Here is a 23,849-nt window from a genome sequence, read left to right on the forward strand (position 1 = left end):
GCTTGGAATCTAGCATGTAAAACTTGTATGCGATATAGATGATGGCAACACATAGAAAAACCTAAGTTGTGTCTAGACAGATTTGGGGTACGATTTGTATACGCAAAGCTGACTATAATTTTAAGCAACTAATTCACTTCCTAGGTCACGACCCCTTCATATCTCGGAGAAAATCGTACAAGTCGTGGCAAATTGATCCGAAATTCTGAAATGATGCTAACTGCATGGGTGGTGAGACCACGTTTTTTTCAGGATTGAATCGAATATAACACTCGTAATCCTAAACGTGGCAACTATGAACGACTGTACCATTTCTTTATCCATGTGCCTTTCAGCTTTCGCCGTCCTCGTCTTCTTGTTCACCCGCTTAGGGTAGTTCGGTTACTCCGGATTGCATCCCTGGAATTATTTCCAAGTTGGAATGGTTCATTAAGGCCCTGTTCGGTTCTAACGGAACGGAGGCCTAGAATTATTCCTAACCGGATTCCTTACGTAACTTGTATAATCATTATTGAACTGGAATGATTCCTGGGCACAATCCGGAGTAACCGAACAAGGCCTAATTTATATAGCATTGATAAACAGGAATAATTGCTGGGCCTAATCCATATCAACTGAACGGGGCCGGCCTAATCTTCTCTACCTGAATAGGAGAACCCCACTGGCTATTTTCTTGACTTCCTGTCAGCCACGTCATCACATATTTTGTAGCCCACCACAAGCGATTCCCTTCGGTTTCCCTAGCTGTAATTGCCCAGAAACTACTGCCCCAAGAATCAGTGCGCACTAAACGAACAGTCACCAAATGAACAGTCACAACCATTATTGCCTCATCTATATATACGTCTGTCACCTCAGATAAAACTGCTTGGGCTAATTGAAGTGTCACTATACAATTGCATGTGGAAGAAAATGAACCATCCTGCCTTCGTGTATAAATACACTCACCTCCCCTATGTGTCAGCATCGCTTTGAGCTTTTGTGATCGATTCGGCCCTGTGTGGGCAATGTACAGCGCTGCACTCGGAGACGCCACGACCGGGGAGGAAGATGCGACGGCAAAGGCCACCTCACGTGGTTATCTCCTCAGGCCGGTTGCCGGCTCCTACACCGGTCCCATCGTCACATGTGCTCGGAGCACCGCCTCCTGGCTCCTCGCTTCTCTCCTGCCCGATGTTGCTACCGTCGGCACCGAGTTCTTCGAGACTGCTAGAAGACGGTGCTTCGACGGCATCACCAGCCCGAACTCCTCCTCAATTTTTACTGCTATCGTCATGCTGCTAAGTCGACGCACCAGTCAGTAATTAGGGCGGCCTTCTTTCCCCATCTGTGCTCAAGACTCTTGTGCGGCGCAGACGCTGGCAACCGTGTAGCTCTGCATCGACTGGAGCTACGAATCTTCCAACTCCACTCTGATTGCATCTCCCCATGCGTGAGTTTCTCGGCGACAGCGGAATCTGCTTCTTGGGCCTTGGCCTGATGGAGTGGCGCAGCACCTGGCCGTGCGCGCTGCATCGTCTTTTGCAGGGCCGGAGCTCCAACCGTACTTACATGACCTCTCATGTAAGTACTAGGGCGACTGGGGCTACCAGAGCCGTGACGGCTGCGGGCTGCGGCGCTCCCGGCGACACCGAGGTCTTGCCCAAGCTATACGGCGGCGGGACGACAAGGACGCAAACTATGGGCTCCTCAACCATAACCACAGATGCTTTGCTGAGGGCGTCAATGTACTTGCCTATAATCCTTTTCAAATGTCTAAAGTAGCCAACCGTTCAGTAATGTTTTACTTCTATGACTGCCTTGGTAGCATTGCTTTTGTCATTGTTTTTTTATATCTCTGCTTTTGTCATTGTTTAGCACATAAGATTTTGTACCATCCATATATCCTTCCTTCAATAATCATTTTATCACAAGATACATTATGTTTAATCAAATGTTTAAATATACAGAGAATACTATAAATTTCCGTAGCAACACGCAGGTATCATCTAGTTTATATAGCGTTAATAAACGGGAATAATTCCTGAGCCTAATCCATATCAAGGGGGCCTTAATGATTCCAGGCTCAGCACGGCTGTTATTGTACGAGCGTCAAGACCAACAGCTTACATATTTCCAGTGCTTCGCTTCGCCAGATGTCCTTCAATCAGATGCGACACGCATGGCCTCGGTCGGTCGGATATTTGCAGTGGCTGCAGTTTGTCAACTGTGCTCGAGCACAGGCCTACCGTACCGTACATGGAACACCACCAACTCGGGAAATCATGGACTTATTTAGCTGATAAGCCATTGCTGAAAATATTGTTAGCTGATTTAGTATGATAGAAGAATACTGTTCGTTAACTGAAAAAGTACGGCTTATAAGTTAAACGTCCAAACAAACAGTACGATGCATGCGCTCTCAATGGTGATCCTGACCCCTTCCTGGTTATCCTAACTTGCATGTGCACCATAGGTATGTCCTGGTCCTGCAAGGAGAAATGCAAGTGAACGCCATGAATCGCTTCTTTGTTTTAGGCTCTGTGAGCAGGGAAGCTTCTTCGTTTACCTGCGCTAGAGGGTGGCCAAAATGAAGATTATTCGGCAAAATAACCTATCAAACAACAACAATTTTTTTTTTAAAAAAAATGACAGCTTTAATAACTAGTAGTTGCACAAATGTAGAGGGGAACTTTCAAGGCACACGGGTCAGAATTATGCTCTGATTTTGTATTTCCCCATCTTCTCATCTAAAAACAAATGGAGGCATGTGTTTTGTGTGCCGCCCTGCCCAGTGGCCACTCGCATCAACCAAATAAGCTAGCCGTCAACGGCGGTTCTAACCGAAGAACGAAGACCTGCAAGCGTAACGTCATACTAGCCTATATAGGCTACAGTACTGTAAGTCTGGGCGCTGGGTCGGTGTCACCGCGAAAGTTGTTCCTCCCGCTCCAGACAGAGCCACTTGCTGATCTTTTTTCTTCGGCGACACCGACGCGGAGAGCGGACGGGCGTACGCCGCGGTGCGGCCGGACAGACAGACAGAGATGCGTGGATGCCGAACCCGACGTTGTCGCCAGGGAGAGGGAGGAGATGAGCACGCCATCGGCATGCCGAGGCAACGCCGACCGACCGAGTGGGGCGCTGCGGGGTCGCACGCACAACGCACAGGAAGAACGGGGACCGCGTCTTGGCGGGTTGGCGTGCTTCCTCTTCCAACTTTTTCCAGGCTCGTCGCTCGTGCTCTGACTCTGAGCCCGGCCAAACTCGTGCGCTATTTGCTGGTTCCGTCTCGCATCTTGCAGTGCCAGGTCGGTCCGCAGGGGTAATAAAGGCTCGGTTTTGAACACTGCAGGCGCAGGGAATCCTCCAGTTTTGTTTCAGCACGTTTTTTACTCCCTGATGATCGAACAGGGCTAGCTCCTGTTTTCTTTGCGCGAAGACCTCGTCACGAGAACCGAAATCCCACTGTTTTCTCCGCCGAAAACTCGTCCTTTCAACAAGGGCTGTTTGGTTCAACCCTAGGCAAACTTGTCTGGCGCGCCGTGCGTCTCAGATCGATCGCCAGCGTTGGAATTGATACCTGGCTGCGAGTCTGTCTTGGAGGATTCAATCCAAACACCCCCCCTAAGTGCATGACTAATGATATTGCAGCTTATTTGCAGCCAGAGCAGCTGTATCGTCTTCCTGCTAGCGCTGTATAATGGCTGTTTTTGGCTGCAAAAAAGTTGCAGCCGAACACCCTTACTATGTTGCTGGTTCTCACCCTGTTCGTTTGTTGGTTTCAGCCAGCCCAAATCAGACAGCCAACAGTATTTTTCTCTCACAACAAACCAGCACCAGCCAGCCCAGAAACCAACCAGCGAACATGCCTGATGCATTAATACCTGATGCATTTTCGTCCTTGAACTTCTTAGTTCTTGTGCTTGAGCTGACTATAAACTTACCGTCCACTTTTCTTTTCTCTCCTCTTCCTTTCTCACCTTAGCATTTAGCTTATTTACACGAATTAGTATAATGAGTATATACAAGAGTTCCCTAAATCCCTTTCTAATCTTTGGTTTTTAGTAAGATGAGAAAAAACTCCTCTCCAACAACTCATAATCCATCATCCTAATCTTTTAGCACTTGAGAAAAGTCACATGTTCCATGTAAGGTTACGTGTTTAGGAGTCGCGCATATCTTCTCTCTCCCGTGCGTGTTTGTCGGCCCATCTAAAGGTGGAAGGGGGCGTGGAAAGAATAAAGAGTGGAAAATATGTCGGTGCGAAAAGTGACTAACTAGTAAATATTTATCGTTTTGCCGTACGTTGTGATCGGATGCGGCCTAGCACTAAATGACACAGGGTTTATATTGATTCAGGCAACGTGCCCTACGTCCAGTTTGAGTCGGTCGGTGACTTTATTCCTGAGCCCAAGTGCTCAAAGTTTGTTGTGGGGTTACAAACGAGTGGGAATAAGATGAGAGTGTTAGAGGTCCGGTCGGACTCTGGACCGAAGGGCTGAGAGTGACGGGAGCTCCTACATGCGCTAAATATTGAAACGTATGCTCTGTGTAGCTTTAGAATAAGCTAGCAGAGAGTGAGTCGGAGCGATCCGTTTGTTGTCTGTTGTTCGATCGTTCGTTGGGAGAGGGTGCATCCCCTTTTATAGATGAAGGGAACGGCCTTATAAGTGAGAGGGAGAGCGTGTGCTACCTAGTCTTGTTGCCCACACCGTCAGATACAAGATGGTTTGTCAGTGCCCACAATACTATTGACGTGTTCTTCTGGTATGGAAAATGTCGACGCCTACCATACTGTAGGACAAATATCGGCGCCCACAACACTGTCATTGTTCTGACATGTCTGGAAGGTCATAAAGTATCCTTCTGACATGAACTGAAAGTATTATCATATAGGTGTGCAGGATACGGTCCTTGGTATTACGGCTTGACTTGAGCGCCCTGTCTTACTTGCTCCGCCTGATTCTTTGGGTCCTTACTGAGCGGGCGTCCCCGTTCGGTCGCTTCCCAGTTGGCTCCGACCGCATCGGTCCGAGAAGTGTTGTAAGCAGATGTTCAGTGTACTCCCGGTCGAAGAAGCGGGCCAGAGTCGGAGACGAGCGTCATTTCTTCCTTGGCCAAGCCTTCCAGTCGGAGAGGCGGGTCGGAGTTGAAAGCGATCATCGTTCCTTCCTTGGCCACGCCTTCCGGTCGGAGACTAGATTGCTCTTCTGGCCCGTCGTTAGGTATCTAGGCCAGCCCAAGAGTTCTACGTCATTCGCAACATCGTCTGCTGGGCCTAGCTTTTGCTGGGAAGCAGGTCCATTAGGGACCCTAGGTTTATGAACCCGACAGGAGCCCCCGAGCCCCTGGGCGATTCGGGTAGAATCGTCCAGGGGTTTTCATTTTGACAGCGGGTGCGCGCAACCGCACCCGGTGGGTGTAACCCCCGAGCCCCCAGGCGATTTGGGTAAAATCATCTGGGTTTTTTTTTGGACTTGCCAGCGGGTGCGCGTGAGCGCACCCGGTGGGTGTAGCCCCCGAGCCTGCGTCTGACTGGTGAGTTGGTTGATGGCTGAGCATCTTGGTACTCTTTTCTGGGACCGTAGATTTCTGTGTTTCTACCGTTCGGGGTGTTCGCCCGTGTTTGTCCCACCCACGACCTGTGCGGCCGGTTGATTTCCTGAGTCGACATCGGGCGACCTGAGCCCCTAAGCCCTGTTGGCTTCGGTAGGGGTAGGTCTAGTTCCGTGCATTACCCCGTCCATGGTTTCCACAACCGGAGGGGCTGAGCTAACGTCGCTTGCCTCGATGGCTCGAGTGACGCGCTCGGTGAGGTCACTAGCGGGTGCGTTCGAGCGGAATCCGAGTCCGTTGTTTGTGATAGGGTCAGCATAGCCCTCATGTGGCATTCCGCTGCTCCTTAACTCGCCTCCCAGTAGATGTCCAGGTCGTTCTGAAGACCGGCTCAGCTGGCCCGCTGGCCTCCCCTCGATGGAGATTCTGTGGGCATGGCTGGAGGCTAGGATCAAACGAGAAGGTTGAGATGACCCTGCCTGCTTCTGGGCAGATCGAGCGAGGGCCACTGGGGCTCATCTATGTTTTCTCCCCTAGCTCTGTTTGACGTGAGGCGGCCTCAAGCACTTTGTGGGCCAGCCTTCGAACCCTAGTCGGTCGTTACTCATGTTGAATGAGGCAATTACCACCTCGTGACACAACACAAAGTTTTGTGATGCATTAATTTGCATATGCAATGCTTTGGATGTATGGGATGAATGAATGATGGTATGAATCCATCGTATGAGAATGGATGAATGAATGATCATGCAATAGAAAATAAAGTAAGAACGTTTGGTAAAGTTACCTTGATGACTCGAGTGATGGGTTTGAGGAGCTCTTATCGGATATGTCCGAACGGGATCCATGTCTGTCGTTCATGGTGAAGTTGGCGTAGCCCGCATGGGGCATCCCTCTACTCCTTACATGTCTCTCGGCATTTGCCTAAGCCGTTCGAACAACTCAGGAAGCCCGTTGGTCTCTCCTCGATGGAGATCTCGTCGTTGGGCCCTTCCAAGTCCTGGCTAGGAAGGCGGAGGGCTGCTTACATGTGGTTGCGCCTTTTTTCCTACGCCCAGCGTGCGGTAGTGGTGGGCCATGCCCAGGCCATGTCCCATCTAACCAGGCGCTGTTTTGTTGGGTAGGGTGTGCCCCATTAGTCAGGACACGTCCAACCGCATCCCATCCGCATTGAATGGGGGAAGGGAGAGGGTTGTTCGCCCCAATCCTTCGCCTTTCTCCAACTGCTACATCTCCTCCTTAAATAGGGGAAGGGAGAGGGTTTCCATCCTGTTCCTTTGCCTATTCTCCAACCGCTGCCTCTCCTCCTTCTTCCTTCTCGCCAAGTGCGTTCGTGTGCCACGACGGTTCCTAAGTGAGAGAGGGTAAAGCGAGGGAGAGGAGAACTCACAGATCTATTTGTGAGTCCGAAGCATGATGTAGAGCTGGAGGCCATCCAATGTGGATGAGGCGGTGCTGGCTGCCTTCACCGAGAAGGGGCTGCTCTTGCCGAAGGAGGTGGCGCACTAGAGGTCTCCTACGGGGAGGCTTTTCTGCCACCTCGGTCTGATGAGGTTGTCTCCTTCCTCGCCTTCCACGAGCATAGGCTAGGATATCCCACGCATTGGTTCTTGTGCGAGCTCCTTAATAAGTCAGGCCTGGAGCTGCAGCACCTCAATCTAACTGGGGTGCTGCTCAACGTCGACTTCATGACCATCTGTGAGGCCTTCCTCGGGATAGAGCCACACATGGACTTCTTCCGGTGGATCTTCACCGGGCGTGCCTTGTTAGAGAGGAAGCCGCCTAGGACCGCGCCAGTTGGGGGCTTCGCGCTGTAAAAGAAGCCAAAGCCACCGGGCTCCTACCCCACGTACTCCCCCTACGATTCCAATCGGGGGTGGCATGGGGAGTGGTTCTATATTAGGAACCCAACGGAGGCGCTATTCCCACCGTTCACTAGAAGGAGGCTAGAGAGGCAGGATAGCTGGTCGTGGGGGACCTCTAGTCGATAGAATAAGCTAGAGGTCATCGAGGCAGAGCTCTAAAAGCCTGGTGTTCCACACCTTCTTCCACTGTCGAGTCGCCCTACCGGCGGAGAGGAGGCGATCGATGTGGAACTACTTGGGCCCAACAGATCTCAACCGCATGTCGTTGGAGGAGTTGGTGAAGGATGAGGTCTAGAGTCAGCTCGACCAGGTGCTGCAACTGAGGGTTCAAGAGTCCCTCGATGGAAAACCCAGACCCCTCCATGCCGCGAAGCTGTCCACTTTGGTATGCTCCCTTCTCCTTATTTCGTGTCTTTTTCTTTTTTGCTTTCTCATATTTTGACTTCAAGTCGTTTGTTTTAGTAGGGACTTGCCAGTTACAAATCCTGGCCACATCTTCTGAGGGGCCAAAGGGCGCGGCTCGACAAGCTACCCTGAAGGAGGCGGCGGATGGTAAGAAGAAGAATAGAGCTAAGAAGGCTCGGTGTCGGCACCAGAAGGAGAAGGAGATCACCCAGCGGGTGTGAGTTGGGGAAAGTAGGAGTGATGTGGAGGTGGAGCTCGAGTTGGAGGAGCCCACGGAGGTGGGTGGCGACACGAGCTCCTCCAAGGATGAAGGAGGCCAGGACATTGTTGCGACCTTGGTGGAGTGGAGCGAGCCTACGGCCGCATCCATCAACGATGGGCGAGATGCAGAGAGGCACAGTGACATTCCCGTGTCAAGGAAGCACATCGTGAGCTTGGACACCGCCGCTGAGCGAGAGACGAAGCGAACACGGTTGTCGTGGCCTTCGAAGGCATCACTGGCGTCGTCGTCCCCTGCTCCAAGCGTGGTGGGGCAGGCCAGCCGGTCGGAGGAGTGGGCTCGCACCCCCGCATCATTGGGGCCAGCACCGGCACATGACCGACAACGGGGGGGACACCCCGCCAGCTGCTCCGTTGGGCGCATCACAAGCCAATGGCTCGTGGTCTGATTAGGAACCGGCTAGGTCGACTCCCCCCTTGGTCGATGTGAGGGGGCGCGGGTCATGACCCATGAGCGGTCCTCGTCTGGCGGGCCTGTTGCCAGTGGGTCGAGGCTTTAGGGCCTAGCCCCTTTCGTCTAGGCATGTGCCCATGTTTATTTCGATCTCATAGTTTGAGTTTTTCGAGCGCGACTGGTCTATAATTTCTTGATAGCGGCTAGATACTGATGGGATTGAGCATTGCCTCACCTCCCATGCAGGAGGAGTGGAGACCTAGCCTACAACGAGTCATGATGAGCGGTGGGGAAAGCAGGCTAGTGGCGGTGCGACCTTTCCCTCTGGGGGTTGCGCCCTCCTTGCTGGTCGTGGGCTCGACAGAGGTGGCAGCGGCTGCAATGGCGGTGATCCCAGTGGGAACGATGGAGGCTGGGTCGGAGGTGACCCTCATGATCCCTCCTGCACCGGCTACAATGGAATAGAGGAGGGATACCAGGCTCCCTGCCTCGCCCGGTGAAGGGACGCATGGCTCACCCTCCTAGTCGGAGCTAGAGGTGTCGGGAGGTGACACGGCTAGGCCAGAGGCAGAACATCCACCGGTAGGCCGTGGGGTCGAGGAAGTGGAGATCCTCTACCCCAGCGAGGTAGGCGCTAGGGTGGAGCCACCGGCCAGCCCACCATCATGGGAGCTGGCGGTGGTCTGGTCATTGGCTGGGCCTTCCAGCAGGTTGGGGGGACCTAAGAGCTATTGTGGCCCAACCCTAATGACCCGAGGAAGGCTCGGTTTGTCCTATGCGATGGGAGGAGGTGGCGCTCTGGCACTTCCTGGAGGAGAGCGGACTATCGATGGAGTCCGATCTCGCCCAAACCAAGGTGAAGCTTAGGGAGGCCTTGGAGCGGGTTGAGCTCGCCCATCAGGCGGTCTCAGTCGACCTGCCATGCGTCGCCGAGGTAAGCCTTCTATGCTTTTAGTGTTTGTCCTCAACTCCTTGGTCTTCTGCTGGTTGTCTCACCACGCTTTCTTTCTTGCTTTACAGGAGTTAGAGGCGAAGTCGCTCCACAAGTCTCGTTTCCTTCGGGAGGAGCACAATCAGATGGAGCAGGAAGCCATGATGTCATGGTAGGTCAACGAGCTTGAGCACCAATTGGAGTCTGCTCACCACAAGTCCAAAGATCGGGTGGCCGAGGCATCAAGAGCGCGGGCGGCGGAGCTGCTCGTGGTGGAATGAGCGACCACTGCCGAGCGGGGACTCACGGCGTCGATGAAACCAGTGATCGTTGCTAAGCAAGGATTCACAGAGGTGAAGGTCCACCTGACAGAGAGTGAGGCGGCTCCCTAGAAGTCCCTAGAGGCCCTAGAGTCAAAGCGAAAGGCTCGGTCGGAGGTCGATCAGGAAGTTCTCATGCTCCAGGGGCAAGTGCTTGGGGCGGAGGAGTCGAACGCTCGGCTGCTCAAGAAGGTGACTTAGTAGGAGGAAGGACTCTCCATCCTCAAGAACACCCACCTCGGTACGTACCTGTTATGCCTTTGGTTGGTGTCTTGGTTTTTCCTTTCCCTTGCTTCTGAACTTGTCGTGCTTTTTCTAGAATTGGGTGGAAGAATTGGTTCTCTAGAGCGAGACCTAGAGACAACCAAGGCGACGATCAGTTAGAGTGTGGAGGCACTGGCCAAGTCCCTTGAAGAGCGATGCGCTCTCGAGGGGGAGCTCGACCAGATCCGCAACATCACCCAGGTCATCGTCTCGGAGGTGTTTGGGTCAGCGCCAAGCACCAACACGCCCGCCATCCAGCTAGCGGAGGTCCTGAATGAGGTTTGGGCGCTCACCTCCAACAGGATGTTCTATGGGACATCGAGGGTGCTGACCTTAGGGGCGTCGTACCACCTAGACCTAGACTTTGCCGCCATCTGCAGCAGATACGTCGATGGCTAGAGCACGAATGCCATCCATGTGCTTGGGGAGAGCTTGATGCCATGCGCACAGATAGTGGCTGAGCAAGTCTCTGTGCAATGGGTGATGGAGGCTCGCCATGTGAGCATGGCTGAAGGCGTGCGTCAAGAAGACGTCACCCAGCTTATAGATGGAGTGGAGGCCGAGTCGGAATCGAGCGTCGACCAGCCTCCAACCAAACTGAACATCGCCCCATCGGAGAGCAAGCAACCCTTATCTTCATCGGTCGCGCCATTAGCCGATGCCGCCGGGTGGTTGAAAGGTCCTAATGGCTAGAGGGGGGTGAATAGCCTAATAAAATTTCTACAACAACACTTAACAAAATGGTTAGACAATTATGAGACGAAGCAAGTGTTGCACTAGTCTAGTCAAAATGCAAGCCACCTACCACAATTCTAGTTTAGATAGTATCTATTCACACAATAGCTATGACACTACCCTATGTTAGTGTGCTCTCAAAAGACTAACTAAAGAGCCACACCAACCAACCAACCAACCAAGCTCTCACAACTAGTTACACTAAAGAGCTTGACAACTAGTTTGCAGTAATGTAAAGAGAGTGATTAAGAAGGTTATACCGCCGTGTAGATGAAGGAACCAATCAATCACAAGTATGAATAACAATGAAGACCAATCACCTCGGAATCAATGATGAACACAATGATTTTTTTACTGAGGTTCACTTGCTTGCCGGCAAGCTAGTCCTTGTTGTGGCGATTCACTCACTTAGAGGTTCACGTGCTAATTGGCTTCGCACGTCAAACCCTCAATAGGGTGCCGCACAACCAACACAAGATGAGGATCACACAAGCCACGAGCAATCCACTATAGTACCTTTTGGCTCTCCACTGGGGAAAGGTCAAGAACCCTTCGCAATCACCATGATCGGAGCCGGAGACAATCACCAACCTCCGCTCGATGATCCTCACTGCTCCAAGCCATCTAGGTGGCGACAACCACCAAGAGTAACAAGTGAATCCCATAGTGAAACATGAACACCAAGTGCCTCTAGATGCAATCACTCAAGCAATGCACTTGGATTCTCTCCCAATCTCACAAAGATGATGAATCAATGATGGAGATGAGTGGGAGGGCTTTTGCTAAACTCACAAGGTTGCTATGTCAATGTAAATGGCCAAGAGAGTGAGCTTGAGCTAGCTATGGGGCTTAAATAGAAGCCCCTACGAAATAGAACCGTTGTACCCCTTCACTAGGCTGAACACGGCCCGACCAGACACACCGATCAGATGACCGGACGCTGGACCTTAGCATCTAGTCATGCGATGCACGCCATGTGTCCCTCTCTTCAAATGTTGTGCACTCGAACTCAATGGTCAGAAGACCATCAGATGCAGCAGCTAATAGTGACCGGACGCTGAACCCCAAGCATCCAGTCGTTTCCAGTAAGCATCCAGAAACAATTTTTCACGACCGGACGTGTCTGGTCATGCTTGACCGGAACCTGACAGCGTTAGGTCACTCAGTGACTTTCTTCTGTGCTGTCTGACAATAGGACCAGACCCTAGACCTCAGCGTTTGGTCATGAGACCGAAATGCACGCCCTCTGCTGCCACTGACCGGACGCGCCAGTCCAACCGAGACCAGCATCCGGTCACTTACAGTGACCTCCATGTTTTCTGTCTAGGGCGCTGGTGGCACCGTCGGACTATCTGCACTCTACAGGCGGACACTCCACCGGTGAAGTTCCTAACCCTTGCTCAAATATGCCAACCACCAAGTGTATCACCTTGTGCACATGTGTTAGCATATTTTCACAAATATTTTCAAGGGTGTTAGCACTCCACTAGATCCTAAATGCATATGTAATGAGTTATGGCATCTAGTGGCACTTTGATAACCGTATTCTAATACGAGTTTTACCCCTCTTAATAGTACGGCTATCAAACCTAAATGTGATCACACTCTCTAAGTGTCTTGATCACCAAAACAAAATAGCTCCTACAATTTATACCTTTGCCTTGAGCTTTTTGTTTTTCTCTTTCCTCTTTCCAAGTCCAAGCACTTGATCATCACCATGGCATCACCATCTTCATGTGCTTCATCACTTGGAATGTGCTACCTATCTCATGATCACTTGATAAACTAGGTTAGCACTTAGGGTTTCATTAATTCACCAAAACCAAACTAGAGCTTTCAGTGGTCATAGTAGAATTTAGAGAAGTAGTCAGCAAGTGTAAAAGTTAAGTTCATGGAGGAGCCCCTGTGTGAATAGTTTGTATTCATGAATACATCAATTTTGTTTTGTGATGGAATCACTTTGTATGGGGAAGCTTGTTCCATCTGTTCTTTGTTTTTACCCTAGCATAGCTCTGTTTTTTATCCTTTCTTTTTCGTACCTACCCATTTAACCCATAGGTTGCAACTTTAAGAACCCAAGCATGGTCCACGAGGCTCAGTTGCTCATAACCATAGGTCGTGGCAAGGTGTGATCGATCAGGAGTTTAAGGCAAAGTTACGTTGGGTAATTAAAGGAACGTACACTTTCGTTCAGGTAAAAAGTATTTACTATATGATAGTAAAAAATAAAGGTGGTATCACACCCTCGTGGAGCCCCTAAGCGACCTAGGCCGAGAGTGTTTGGGCCGGGGTGCTTGTAGGAGCAAACGTTGAATGAAAGAAAGTGGTAAGACCGAATTTTTAGGGGAAGAAACAACGTAACTGTTCGATGTTCCAAGTGTTGGTGAGAACATTGCCATTATTGTCCTTCAGTCGGTAGGCACCTGGTCGGATCACCTCGGTCACTACATAGGGTCCCTCCCATGGCGGAGAGAGTTTATGTTTCTCCGACCTCAAGGATCCTTCCTCTATTTTTTCTTTCATGGTACCTACAGAGAGTTTGCTGGTAGCGAACAGAGCGGATGACGGCCGTCTTGTGGGCCTCCTAGAGTAGGTCGACCGCATCCTACTGAGCCTCCATGGCTCGGTCGTGATCGAAGGCCTTCACTCTTGGGGCGCCATGGTCGAGGTTGGAGGGCAACACTGCTTTAACTCCGTAGGCCAGGAAGAAGGGTGTGAACCCTATGGATCGGTTTGGGGTCATTCTTAGGCTCCAGAGGATCGCTGGGACCTCTGCAACCCATCGCCCGATGTACTTATTGAGTCGGTTGAAGATGCGTGGCTTGAGTCCTTGGAGGACCATGCCATTGGCACGCTAGACCTGACCGTTGGTATGTGGATGTTCAACCGAGGCCCAGTCAATCCTGATGCTGTATCCGTCACAAAAGTCTAGGAACTTCTTATCGGTGAAGTTAGTTCCATGGTCAGTGATGATACAGTTAGGAACACCGAACCAGTAGATGAAGTCAAGGAAGAACTAGACCGCCTCTTTTGAGTGAATGTTGGTGATGGGCTTCACCTCTATCCCCTTGGTGAATTTGTCCACTGCTATGAGTAGGTGAGTGATGCCGCCTAGGCCCTTTTTGAGGGGTCCTACCATGTTGAGGCCCCAGACCATGAATGACCAGGTGATGGGGATGGTTTGAAGTTCTTGTGTCGGCAAATGAGTTTGTCGAGCATAGAACTGGCATCCCTCGCATCTATGGATGACCTCCTCTACATCTTATAGCGCGGTGGGCCAGTAAAAACCTTGGTGAAATTCTTTTCTGACCAGCGACCTTGGGGCCATCTGATGTCCATAGATTTTAGCATGAACCTCGAGGAGGAGTTGTTTCCCTTGGTCGGTAGAGATGCACTTCATGAGTATTCCTGATGGACTTCGCTTATAAAGTTTGTTATCAAATGTGACGAATGTCTTGGCATGTCGAGCGATCCATCGCGCTTTGGTCCTTCCGGGTGGGAAAACCTCCTCGAGGAGGTAGGCGAGTAGCGGCGCTCGCTAGTCGATTTGATCGAGTGCTACCATGGCGACGTCGGCGGGTGATGTCATCACGGAGGCACCAATGTCGAAGCCCCCAAGAGCTAGGTTGGCGTCAGGGTGTGTCTGGATTGGACCTTCTAGGATGTGGGCAGACGGCTCATGAAGGTCATTGATGAAGACCCCATGTGAAGATGGAACCCGCCTGGCAGCCAATTTTGTTAGAAATCGGCGGCATCGTTGTCCTTTGGGGGACATGATGCAGTTCGATCCCCTAGAATTTTTCCTCAAGCTTTCGCACCTCTTGGAAGTATGCAGCCATGAGGGGGCTTTTCCCAGAGGACTCCTTCATGACTTGGTCAACGACCAACTCTAAGTCACTGTGGACATAGAGCCACGTAGTGCCGAGCTCGATGGCAATGTGCAGTCCGTTGATGAGGGCCTCGTATTCCATGGTGTTCTTTGAGGCTAAAAAGTGGAGGCAGATCACATAGTAGAGCCTGCTCCCGTCCAGCAAGATCCGACCACTCTAGCCCCCAAGCTAGGCGCCATTATAGACCCATTGAAGTACATCGTCCAGTACTCGTGGGTGATGTCCGGGGTCGGTAGCTGGACCTCCGTCCATTCGGTGACAAAATTCACAAGAGCCTGAGACTTAATAGCAGTGCGGGGGATATACCCAATGTTGTGGCCCATTAGTTCGAGTGCCCACTTAGAGATCCGTCCCATGGTGTCGCGGTTGCGGATGATGTCTCCTGGCAGGTATGAAGTGACGATCGAGACTTCGTGGTTGGTGAAGTAGTGTAGGAGCTTCTAGGTCACCATCAGCACGGCATATAGAAGTTTCTGCACCTGGGGGTACCGAACCTTGGCATCGATGAGTACCTACTTGACAAAGTATATGGGTCGTTGGACCTTAAGGTGGTGTCCCGGCTCCTCCCTTTCGACAATTAGGGCGGCGCTTACCACGTGGTTGCTTGCCACAACATAGAAGAGGAGGGGTTCTCCCCATTCGAGAGCGATGAGGATTGGGGCCGACGTCAACGACGCTTTGAGGCTCTCCAAAGCCTACTGGGCTTCCTCAGTCTAGACAAACGCGTCTGTCTTTTTGAGAAGCTTGTAGAGAGGCATCCCTCACTCACCTAGCCAGGAGATGAACTGGCTCAGGGTAGTCAAGTAGCCGGTGAGCCTTTGTACGCCTTTGACGTTGCATATAGGGCCCATGTTGGAGATTGCCATGATTTTTTGGGCCTGGCCTCGATGTCGCGCTCAGACACGATGTATCCAAGCAGCTTCCCCTTTGGAACCCCAAAAACGCATTTTTTGGGATTCAATTTGATGTTGAACGTTTGGAGGTTCACGAACGTCGTGACCAAGTTCGTGATTAGTCGCAAGCTTGAGCCATTTTGACCACTATGTCATCAACATAGACGACGATTGTTGGTTTTGGCCGCTCGACTTGGTCAGACTGATCGAGCGGGTCAATTTGGTCGGTGAAGCATTGTTGCATGCACCGTTGATAGGTGGCGCCCACGTTCTTTAGACCCAAAGGCAAGGTTATGTAACAGTACGAACCATACGGGGTGATGAATGAGGTTGTGAGCTGGTCAAACTCTTTCATCACAATCTGGTGATAGCTTGAGTAGGCATCTAGAAAGGAGAGGGTTTTGCATCTCGAGGTGGAGTCTACTATCTGGTCTATGCGTGGTAAAGGAAAATAGTCCTTTGGACACGCCTTGTTGAGGCCAATATAATCAATGCATATTCTTCATTTCTCGGTCTTCTTTTTAACAAGAATAGGATTGGCAAACCAGTCGAAGTGGTATACCTACTTGATGAATCTAGCTGCCAGGAGTTTAGCGACCTCCTCACCTATGGCCTTGCGCCTCTCATCGTCAAAGCGACGTAGGCGTTGCTTGGCGGGCTTCGAGCTTGGGACAAGGCGTAATGCATGCTCAACGACCTCCCATGGTATGCCTGGCATGTTAGAAGGTTTCCATGCAAAGACATCTCGATTGGCGCATAGAAAGTCAGTAAGCTCTCATTCCTATTTGGGCAGGAGTTGGGTCCTGATTCAAACCATCTTGGTTGGATCGGTGGGGTCGATCCCCACCGCCTTAGTTTCTTTGAATGGACGGAAGGCAGTCAAGGAGGTTGGCTTGTTGCAGTCCAGGACTACTGGGGTCGATGATTCTCCTAGCCGAGGGAGCTCGGCTAAGTTGATGATGGTAGTGGCGAGCTCGTAATGCTATGGTCTCACGTGTAGGCATGCGAAAAGGTGCTACCCACGGTGATGACGCCGTTCAGTCCTGGCATCTTCAACTTGAGGTAGGTGTAATTAGGGATCACCATGAACTTGGCGTAGCGTGACTACCCTAAGATGGCATTGTAGGACCCTAGAAAGTCCACCACCTCAAAGGCGAGGACCTCCAAGTGGAAGTTGGCTCGGTCACCAAACATGAAGGGTAGGTCGATCTACCCAAGCAGGTATGCCTATGTTTCTAGAATCATGCCGTGGAAGGGAGAGCTCACTGGGTGGAGCTTCGACCGGGGGATGCGCATAGCGTTGACGGTGTCAACGTAGAGGATGTTGAGGCCGCTGCCTTTGTCCATCAGCACCTTAGTGAGGTGCTTTTTGTGGACAATGGGGTCGACGATGAGCGGGTAGCGACCCAATCTAGCGATGTGGGAGGGATGGTCCCTCTGATCAAAAGTGATTGGAGATTCCAACTAGCTAAGGAAGGAGGGGATGGCCGTTTCGGCGATGTATGCCTCTCTGTAGCGTACTTTGTGTTGGTGCTTGGAGTAGATGGCATCAGATCCCCCAAAGATCATGAGGCATTCCTCAGGATTGGGAAAGCCATCCCCATCCTTGTTCGCCGCGCCTCCTTTCTTGGCCGCTACCTCCTTACCCTTTCCTTCTTTTGGCCCGTCGGCCTATCGCAAAAGCGCTTAAGGAGTTCGCAGTCCTTGTAGAGGTGCTTGATGGGGTAGGCGTGGTTGGTGCATGGGCTCTCCATGAGCTTGTCGAAGTGGTCAAGCTGGCCCTACTAGGGTTGCTTGCCCGTGCAATCAGCCACGGTGACTAACATAGAGTTGGTCGTTCGGCGCCGATCCTTCTTATTCTTTTTGCCCCTTTGTGTGGTGGAGCCCTCATCTTGGTCCTCGCTCTTGGCCTTGCCCTTGTCCTGGTCTCCACTAAAGACCGCTCCGACCGCCTCCTCGCTAGAGGCATGGTTTGTGGCGACGTCAAGCAAGTCACGGGTGGTACCGGGCTTTAGACAGCCGAGCTTGTGGATCAAGGACTCACAAGTTGTCCTAGAGAGAAACACGCTGATGACTTCCGCATCAATGACATCAGGAAGGGAGTAGCATCGTTTCGAGAACCTACGGATGTAATCCCGCAAGGACTCATTAGGCTCCTATTGGCAACTCTTGAGGTCCTAGGAATTCCCAGGACGGACATAGGTCCCCTGGAAATTCCCGATGAAGATCAGATCCACCTAGTCGCGGATGCTATCATGCGGGAGGAATTCGAGCCATGCTCAAACATGTTCCCCCATGTAGATGGGGAGGTATTGAATGATGAAGTTGTCATCATCCACTCGTTCGGCTCGACAGGCGAGATGGAAGTCTTCGAGCCATATACCGGGATTTGTCTCCCCGGTATATTTGGCGATGTTGATGGGCAGTCGAAAGCGCTGTGGGAACAATGCACTCTGGATGTGACGGCCAAAGGCTCATGTTCCCGGGATGTTCGGGCGGGGACTCCGGTCGTCCAGCTAGTGACCATGTCTAGGGTGTGTTTCCCCGCTCCCCTCAATGGTCCGGCCGGGGCCCGTGCCGCTTGCTCTCACCGCCCCTCGATGGATGTCATCATCATGCTGGGCCTATCGCCGGTTGTTGATGATGCTATTAGCATCTCGATTCAGCCCGAGGCGTTCACACACAGGTGGTCAGTGTGGAGCAGGCATCGGGTCTAGCTGTGGTGCTATTGTGGCCTCCTGTTCCACACCTGGTGACTATAGAGGTGAGCGTATGGAGCGATGCGACTGGTGTGCCCCCATTCCCCTGGTGGGCAGAGAGGTCGTGGGTCGGTGTCACGACGCGAGCTCTCCACCTGTTGAACGGCGACGGTTTCCACCAGCGCCCGGAGGTTCTGGTGGACCGCCTACTCCTAGGGGTCGATAGGCTCTAGAAGGCCGCGCAGAAGCAACACCGTAGCGGCGATGTTCTGGCCGGCCCAAGCGAACTATGGCGGGTTATTCCCCCGTCCATGATGTTGCGCTAGACCTGGCGGGCGTGACCCCAGTCACCGCTCGCTGGGTTACGTGCGTGGGGCACAGCGTGCAGTGCCAAGCGCATCGACGTAGGTGGCGGCTAGCTCAGTCGCCTTTGTTGTAGCCCCTCACCGTGTTCCTGCGCATGCGCGAGGGCCTCCGCACGAGGGTTCAGAGGGGTGTGAGTCTATAGGGACTCTGCTACCACCGGTGGCTGTCCCGGGGCATCCACCATAGCGCACTCCCAGGACAGAGGGTGGCCAGGTGCCACAACGTCGCTGATGCTAGAGCCATCGCTCTCAACCTCATCATCCATGAGGTCGTGGAAAGAGGCGGGAGCGTAGCCCACCATCACCATAAATTTGGATGTGAGAGGGGGCAGCGCCAGCATCATTCTAAGCCCCCCATGCATACGCGTCCATGGGGGATGCGATGCCATAGGGGAACCAGTTTGCATGGCGGTTGCAGTGGGGACAATGGGGTCCCTCCGGAGAATCAGCGGAAGATAGTAAATAGTGAGCAAAGAACAATATGTACATTACTCACAGTGGGGTTTGAGCCCAGCGTAGGCTCGGAGCGAAGCGTAGGCGCCTCATCATTGAGATCATTGGGTGTCCTGGAGCCGACGGAGGGCGCTCCTCCTCCGATGGGCGTCAGGACAAATGCCTCCTCGCGAAGGCGAAGCACGCCGAGTTGGTCGGCGATGAAGTCCAGGCTTCCAAAGAGGAAGGCCTGGGATGGCTCGAAGACAGAAGGAACCCATATCCCAATAGGTGGGAGCGTGGAAAACTCTAGCGAGCCGAAGCAAGTCGTATCGCTTGAGCCCGCCATGTCAAAGATGGCGGAAAGGTGGGCCATCCGATGATCAAAAGCGTGAACGTACGGCGTCTTCCCCACGGATGGCGCCAACTGTCGGTGTGAAAAGTGACCAACTAGTAAATATTTATCGTTTTATCGTACATTGTGATCGGATGTGGCCTAGCACTCAATGACACAGGGTTTATACTGGTTCAGACAACGTGCCCTACGTCCAATTTGAGTCGGTCGGTGACTTTATTCCTGAGCTCAGGTGCACGAAGTTTGTTGTGGGGTTACAAACAAGTGGGAGTAAGATGGGGGTGTTAGAGGTCTGGTTGGACTCTGGGTCGAAGGGCCGAGAGTGACGAGAGCTCCTACATGCGCTAAGTATTGGAACGTATGCTCTGTATAGCTTTAGAATGTCTAAAGCTAACAGAGAGTGAGTCGGAGTGGTCCGTCTATTGTTTGTTGTTCGATCGTTCGTTGGGAGATGGCACATCCCCTTTTATAGATGAAGGGGACGGCCTTATAAGTGTGTGTGAGAGAGAGAGAGAGAGCGTGTGCTACCTAGTCTTATTTCCTATGCCATCGGGTACAAGACGGTTTGTCGGCGTCCACAATACTGTTGACGCCCAGATGTATGTGGTTGGTTCCATTATGTTCTTCTAGTATGGCAAATGTCGACGCCTACCATACTGTAGGATAAATATCGGCGCCTACAACACTGTTTGTTGTTTTGACATGTCTGGAAGGTCATAAAGTACCCTTCTGACATGACCTGATAGTACTATCCTGCAGGTGTGCAGGGTACAGTCATTGGTATTGCGGCTTGACTTGAGCACCCCGTCTTACTTGCTCTGCCTGATTCTTTGGGTCCTTACCGAGCGGGCGTCCCCGTTCGGTCGTTTTCTAGTCGGCTCCGACCGCGCCAGTTGGAGAAGAGCTGTAAGCAGAGGTTCAGTGTACTCCCGGTCGGAGAAGCGGGTCAGAGTCAGTGGCGAGCGTCGTTCCTTTCTTGGTCTGGCCTTCCGGTCGGAGAGATGGGTCGAAGTCGGAAGCGAGCGTCGTTCCTTCCTTGGCCAGGCCTTCCGGTCGGAGAGGCGGGTTGGAGTCGGAAGCGAGCGTTGTTTCTTCCTTGGCCAGGCCTTCCGGTCAGAGACTGGATTGCTCTTTTGGCCCGTCGTTAGGTATCTGGGTCGGCCCAGGAGTTCTACGTCGTTCGCAACATCGTTTGCTGGGCTGAGCTTTTGCTGAGAAGCAGGTCCATTAGGGACCCCGGGTTTATGAACCCGACAAAGGGTTCTTGATGTAAATGTACAAGAGAGAGAATATATAAAAGTGATAGGATAATTTAGAAATAGTATATGATTCCTGATGTAAAATTGTCTTCTATATTTTAAAAGTAGATCATTAGAAACTCTTGGAGATGACATTCTTTATTTCTTCTAATATTTTTTTAGGAGTTCTAAAGCTTCATGTTTTTAGAAAAAAAAAATATTAGATACTCAGAGATGGACCCATCTGTTCGGCTGGAACTTGCCTCATTTGTTAGAACGACTTTTTTTTTGTTATGCTTGTTTCCTGGGAGGAGAGCAGCTGCATGCCGTCGTATTCTTATTTTCTGTTATTCATACAAAGAATTTAGGAGAGTAATGCTAGTATAGTGCAGAACCATTTGAAGTACTACTAGTGATCGGTGAGCTACTGTGCAGAATGAAAGCTTCAGGCGCTGCAGCTCTCGAGCTGAAGATACAATAAAGCGTGTATTTATACAGCATACCACGATACATTACACGCATACATATTCATAATAAAAATAAAAATAAAATAGACCAAATAAACATCTTCCACTGAACATACAAACCATCTACGAGAGGGAGGATCCAGTGTAAACATACAGGACAGGGGTTGTCAAAAGAAAAAACATACAGGACAGGGACAGAGGACAATAAAATGTACCGGAACGTGCACTACAACATCGCTCCGTCAACATATCGAGCAAGGCAGCAGCAACCAATCGTTGCAACATATGGCGCCGGTCGCGCACCAGCGAAACTGCTGCGAGCATGTTCATCATCTCCAGCAGCAAACAATCTCGAGAACGAACGGCTGACCGACCTTACGTATATATGCTTGTGGTGGCCAATTAGGATTAACCACCAGAACAATTCCTAACTTCGTCACTAGTAGTAGTGGTAGTAGAGCAGTAAACTGAGTAACCGACGGTAAATTATTCTTTCCCTTAACCTGAAGCTACGACGTGCACTGCACCATCCGTGAATGTCTACTGATCATTTGGCATCTTCCTTTTGGGCAAGATCACATCTCCTGCTTGACTGTCGCTTCTTGGCCCAGCCCCAGCCAAGGTTTCTTCTCCACTCCGGCCGCTTGCTTCGGCGCCTCAACGCCAACAGAGCTGTTGACTTGGTATGGCGCCTTTGCAGTTATCCTGGAATTTGAATTTGAATGAAAAAAGCACAAAAACATGTCAGAACTCTGCTTAACTGAACTTGATTCAACATGTGATCCTGAAATGCAACTGTTTTCCATCACTGAGAATTCGAGAGAGAAAAAAGCAACTCAGTTACCTGTCCTTTCTCTTCTCAAGAAACCTGTGGAGTGAATTCCTCCTCGCAATCGGCAGATCTGTTTACAGAGCCAAAAAAAAACACTTGTGTCACCGATAAAGTTGTGTGAAACCACACTCATCCTTTGTCGTGGACTCATGGTAGAACTGCAAGAGGAGGCCAGGAGGGAGGCTTTTTTTTTTTTTTTTTTTTTTTTGAGGGGAATAAGGAGGGAGGCTTTACCAGAGAGACTGCTGTGTGAAGGCGTAGGCAGCTTCTGTGGCGCGACAGTGGCACTGGCCCCGTCCACGCCGTCGCCGCCAGGGTTCACGATTTGTAGCAAGTCCTTGACCTTGGTGGAGGGGAACTTGTCGAAGACGACCACTTTTCCACCGTAGAAGATGGTCAGCTGTTGCGCCTCGTCTCCAGCTGCCTCCCTACAGGAATCAAAATGTCTCTGTTACATTCGACAAAAACATATCACACTTGTTTTTTCTTTCTTTCTTTCTTTCTTTTGAGCCGGGTGTGTTGTTCTTTCGGTTCACAAGGCACGAACTTGCCTTTTCTTCGTCATCAATTTACCAGCAGTAGTGCATCGACGGTAGCGGATTTCGTTTGTTTATATTTACCTTGGATTTACGCAGGTGCGTTTGTCATGGTCTTTTGGCTCCCCGGTGGTGCCCTTCCCGTTGGGCTCCTCGGCCGGCGCGTCGAGCGCTGACAGCAAGTTCATGGTGGTCGGCGGCCGGAAAGCTCCTGCTCCTGCGACGACGATGGGCGAGTCTGATGAGAAAAAAAAAAAAGCGGTATTCGTCGGTGGACTTATAAGCAGTATTTTTTTTTAAGTAAATAATATTTTTTTCTCACCATAAAAAACCAATAATACTTTTAATCATATTAATCAGCCAAACGAATAGAGACGAGCCTAGTGCACAGCGATTAGGGTTCACGGGAAGCTTAATCGTGCGTGCATGACACTGAACGGAATGCGTGAAAGAAAACGCGACGACTGAGAACTGTTGCGGCCTTACCAGGTGCCGGCGCCGGCGCCATGGCGAGGCCGCCAAGGCCCTGCAGGCCGCCCTTCTTCTCCTTGAGATACTGGCTCAGCAGGCTGCACGTGGCGGCGAAGCTGGTCTTGTCCCTCGCCGGCGCACGTCGAGCCATGGCCGCGCGGCGCCGTTCTCTTCCTTCTCTCCTCTCCTCTCCTCTCCTCTCCTTCCCGTCCCGTCCACTTCACCCCCAAGCTAGCAGGGACGGACAATAACCAAAGACGCCTAACTCCAAGTCGCAGCTTCCTCCTCTCCTCTGCTTATCAGTTTATCAATCACAGAGACAGAGCCTCCGAGGCTCCGACAAGCCCTCGTGTACTTTTCCTCCCCTCGCAAATGGCCTTTGCCCCTTTAATAGCGCGTGCCAAGGAGACGGCAAGTGGGACGGCGAGCCGTGGGGGCAGGGCACGGGCGCGCCAGCCGGTCGGGGAGGCGACTCGCGTCGCATGAAACACGTGACTGGTGGTCCTCGGGGAATGGGAATGCGGGAGAGCGTCGGGTCGGAGGGCCTCGGTGGCGGTGGCCACGGAGGAGGACGAGGGGCAGGGCAGGCGAGAGGGACGGCCGGACGGGTCCGTGACGGCCCCGATCAGGCGGAAAGGCGTGCTAGCGACACGTCATCTGGGCGGGGGCGCGCGGGATTTGACCGGGGCGCTAGCGGGTGTGTGGGATCTCCCGGCGCCCGGCCCCGTGCCGTGGGACGAGGAGAGGCCGCGATGGCAGCGACGGGTGTACAGCCAGACGTGACGCGCGACCTGAGGGCCGCGGTGTACCGCGTGTTGCCTGTGCCGTGTACGTCACGCGGGATACGCTTGCTACGCCCTCCATTAGTTACCTGTCGTCTCCTCACTGTGGCAGTACGGCAGAAAATGAACTGAAAGGAGAAGGAGTCGGTGGAGCCCTG

General features: G+C 51.8%; 1 protein-coding gene across 2 annotated transcripts; it reads right to left on the reverse strand.

Moving 5' to 3' along the window:
- Positions 1–21,070: 21,070 nt before the first annotated feature.
- Positions 21,071–23,285, reverse strand: LOC136546304 (protein TIFY 10c-like). 2 transcript variants are annotated; one of them, XM_066538281.1, is made up of 5 exons: positions 22,925–23,285; positions 22,523–22,655; positions 22,137–22,330; positions 21,915–21,972; positions 21,071–21,775 (listed from the first exon to the last, which is right to left on the reverse strand). In XM_066538281.1, the coding sequence occupies exons 1-5, from the start codon at positions 23,058–23,060 to the stop codon at positions 21,646–21,648; spliced, it is 651 nt and encodes a 216-aa protein (XP_066394378.1). In that variant the 5' UTR covers positions 23,061–23,285; the 3' UTR covers positions 21,071–21,645. The 2 variants fall into 2 exon arrangements, with proteins under 2 accessions (XP_066394378.1, XP_066394377.1); XM_066538280.1 differs by having other exon boundaries at positions 22,523–22,676.
- Positions 23,286–23,849: the final 564 nt, after the last annotated feature.

The sequence above is a fragment of the Miscanthus floridulus genome, chromosome 3 (genome assembly GCF_019320115.1).
Source record: "Miscanthus floridulus cultivar M001 chromosome 3, ASM1932011v1, whole genome shotgun sequence".
In the NCBI taxonomy this organism is placed as follows: domain Eukaryota; kingdom Viridiplantae; phylum Streptophyta; class Magnoliopsida; order Poales; family Poaceae; genus Miscanthus; species Miscanthus floridulus.

Bases quoted from the DNA above. Each gene is read 5' to 3' on its own strand.
- LOC136546304 (XM_066538280.1), bottom strand. From the start codon at position 23,060: ATGGCTCGACGTGCGCCGGCGAGGGACAAGACCAGCTTCGCCGCCACG. The intron at 21,973-22,136 runs GTAAAGCCTCCC...CTCTGTAAACAG, and splicing joins TTCACACAGCAGTCTCTCTG to ATCTGCCGATTGCGAGGAGG. The intron at 21,776-21,914 runs GTAACTGAGTTG...TTCAAATTCCAG, and splicing joins CTTGAGAAGAGAAAGGACAG to GATAACTGCAAAGGCGCCAT.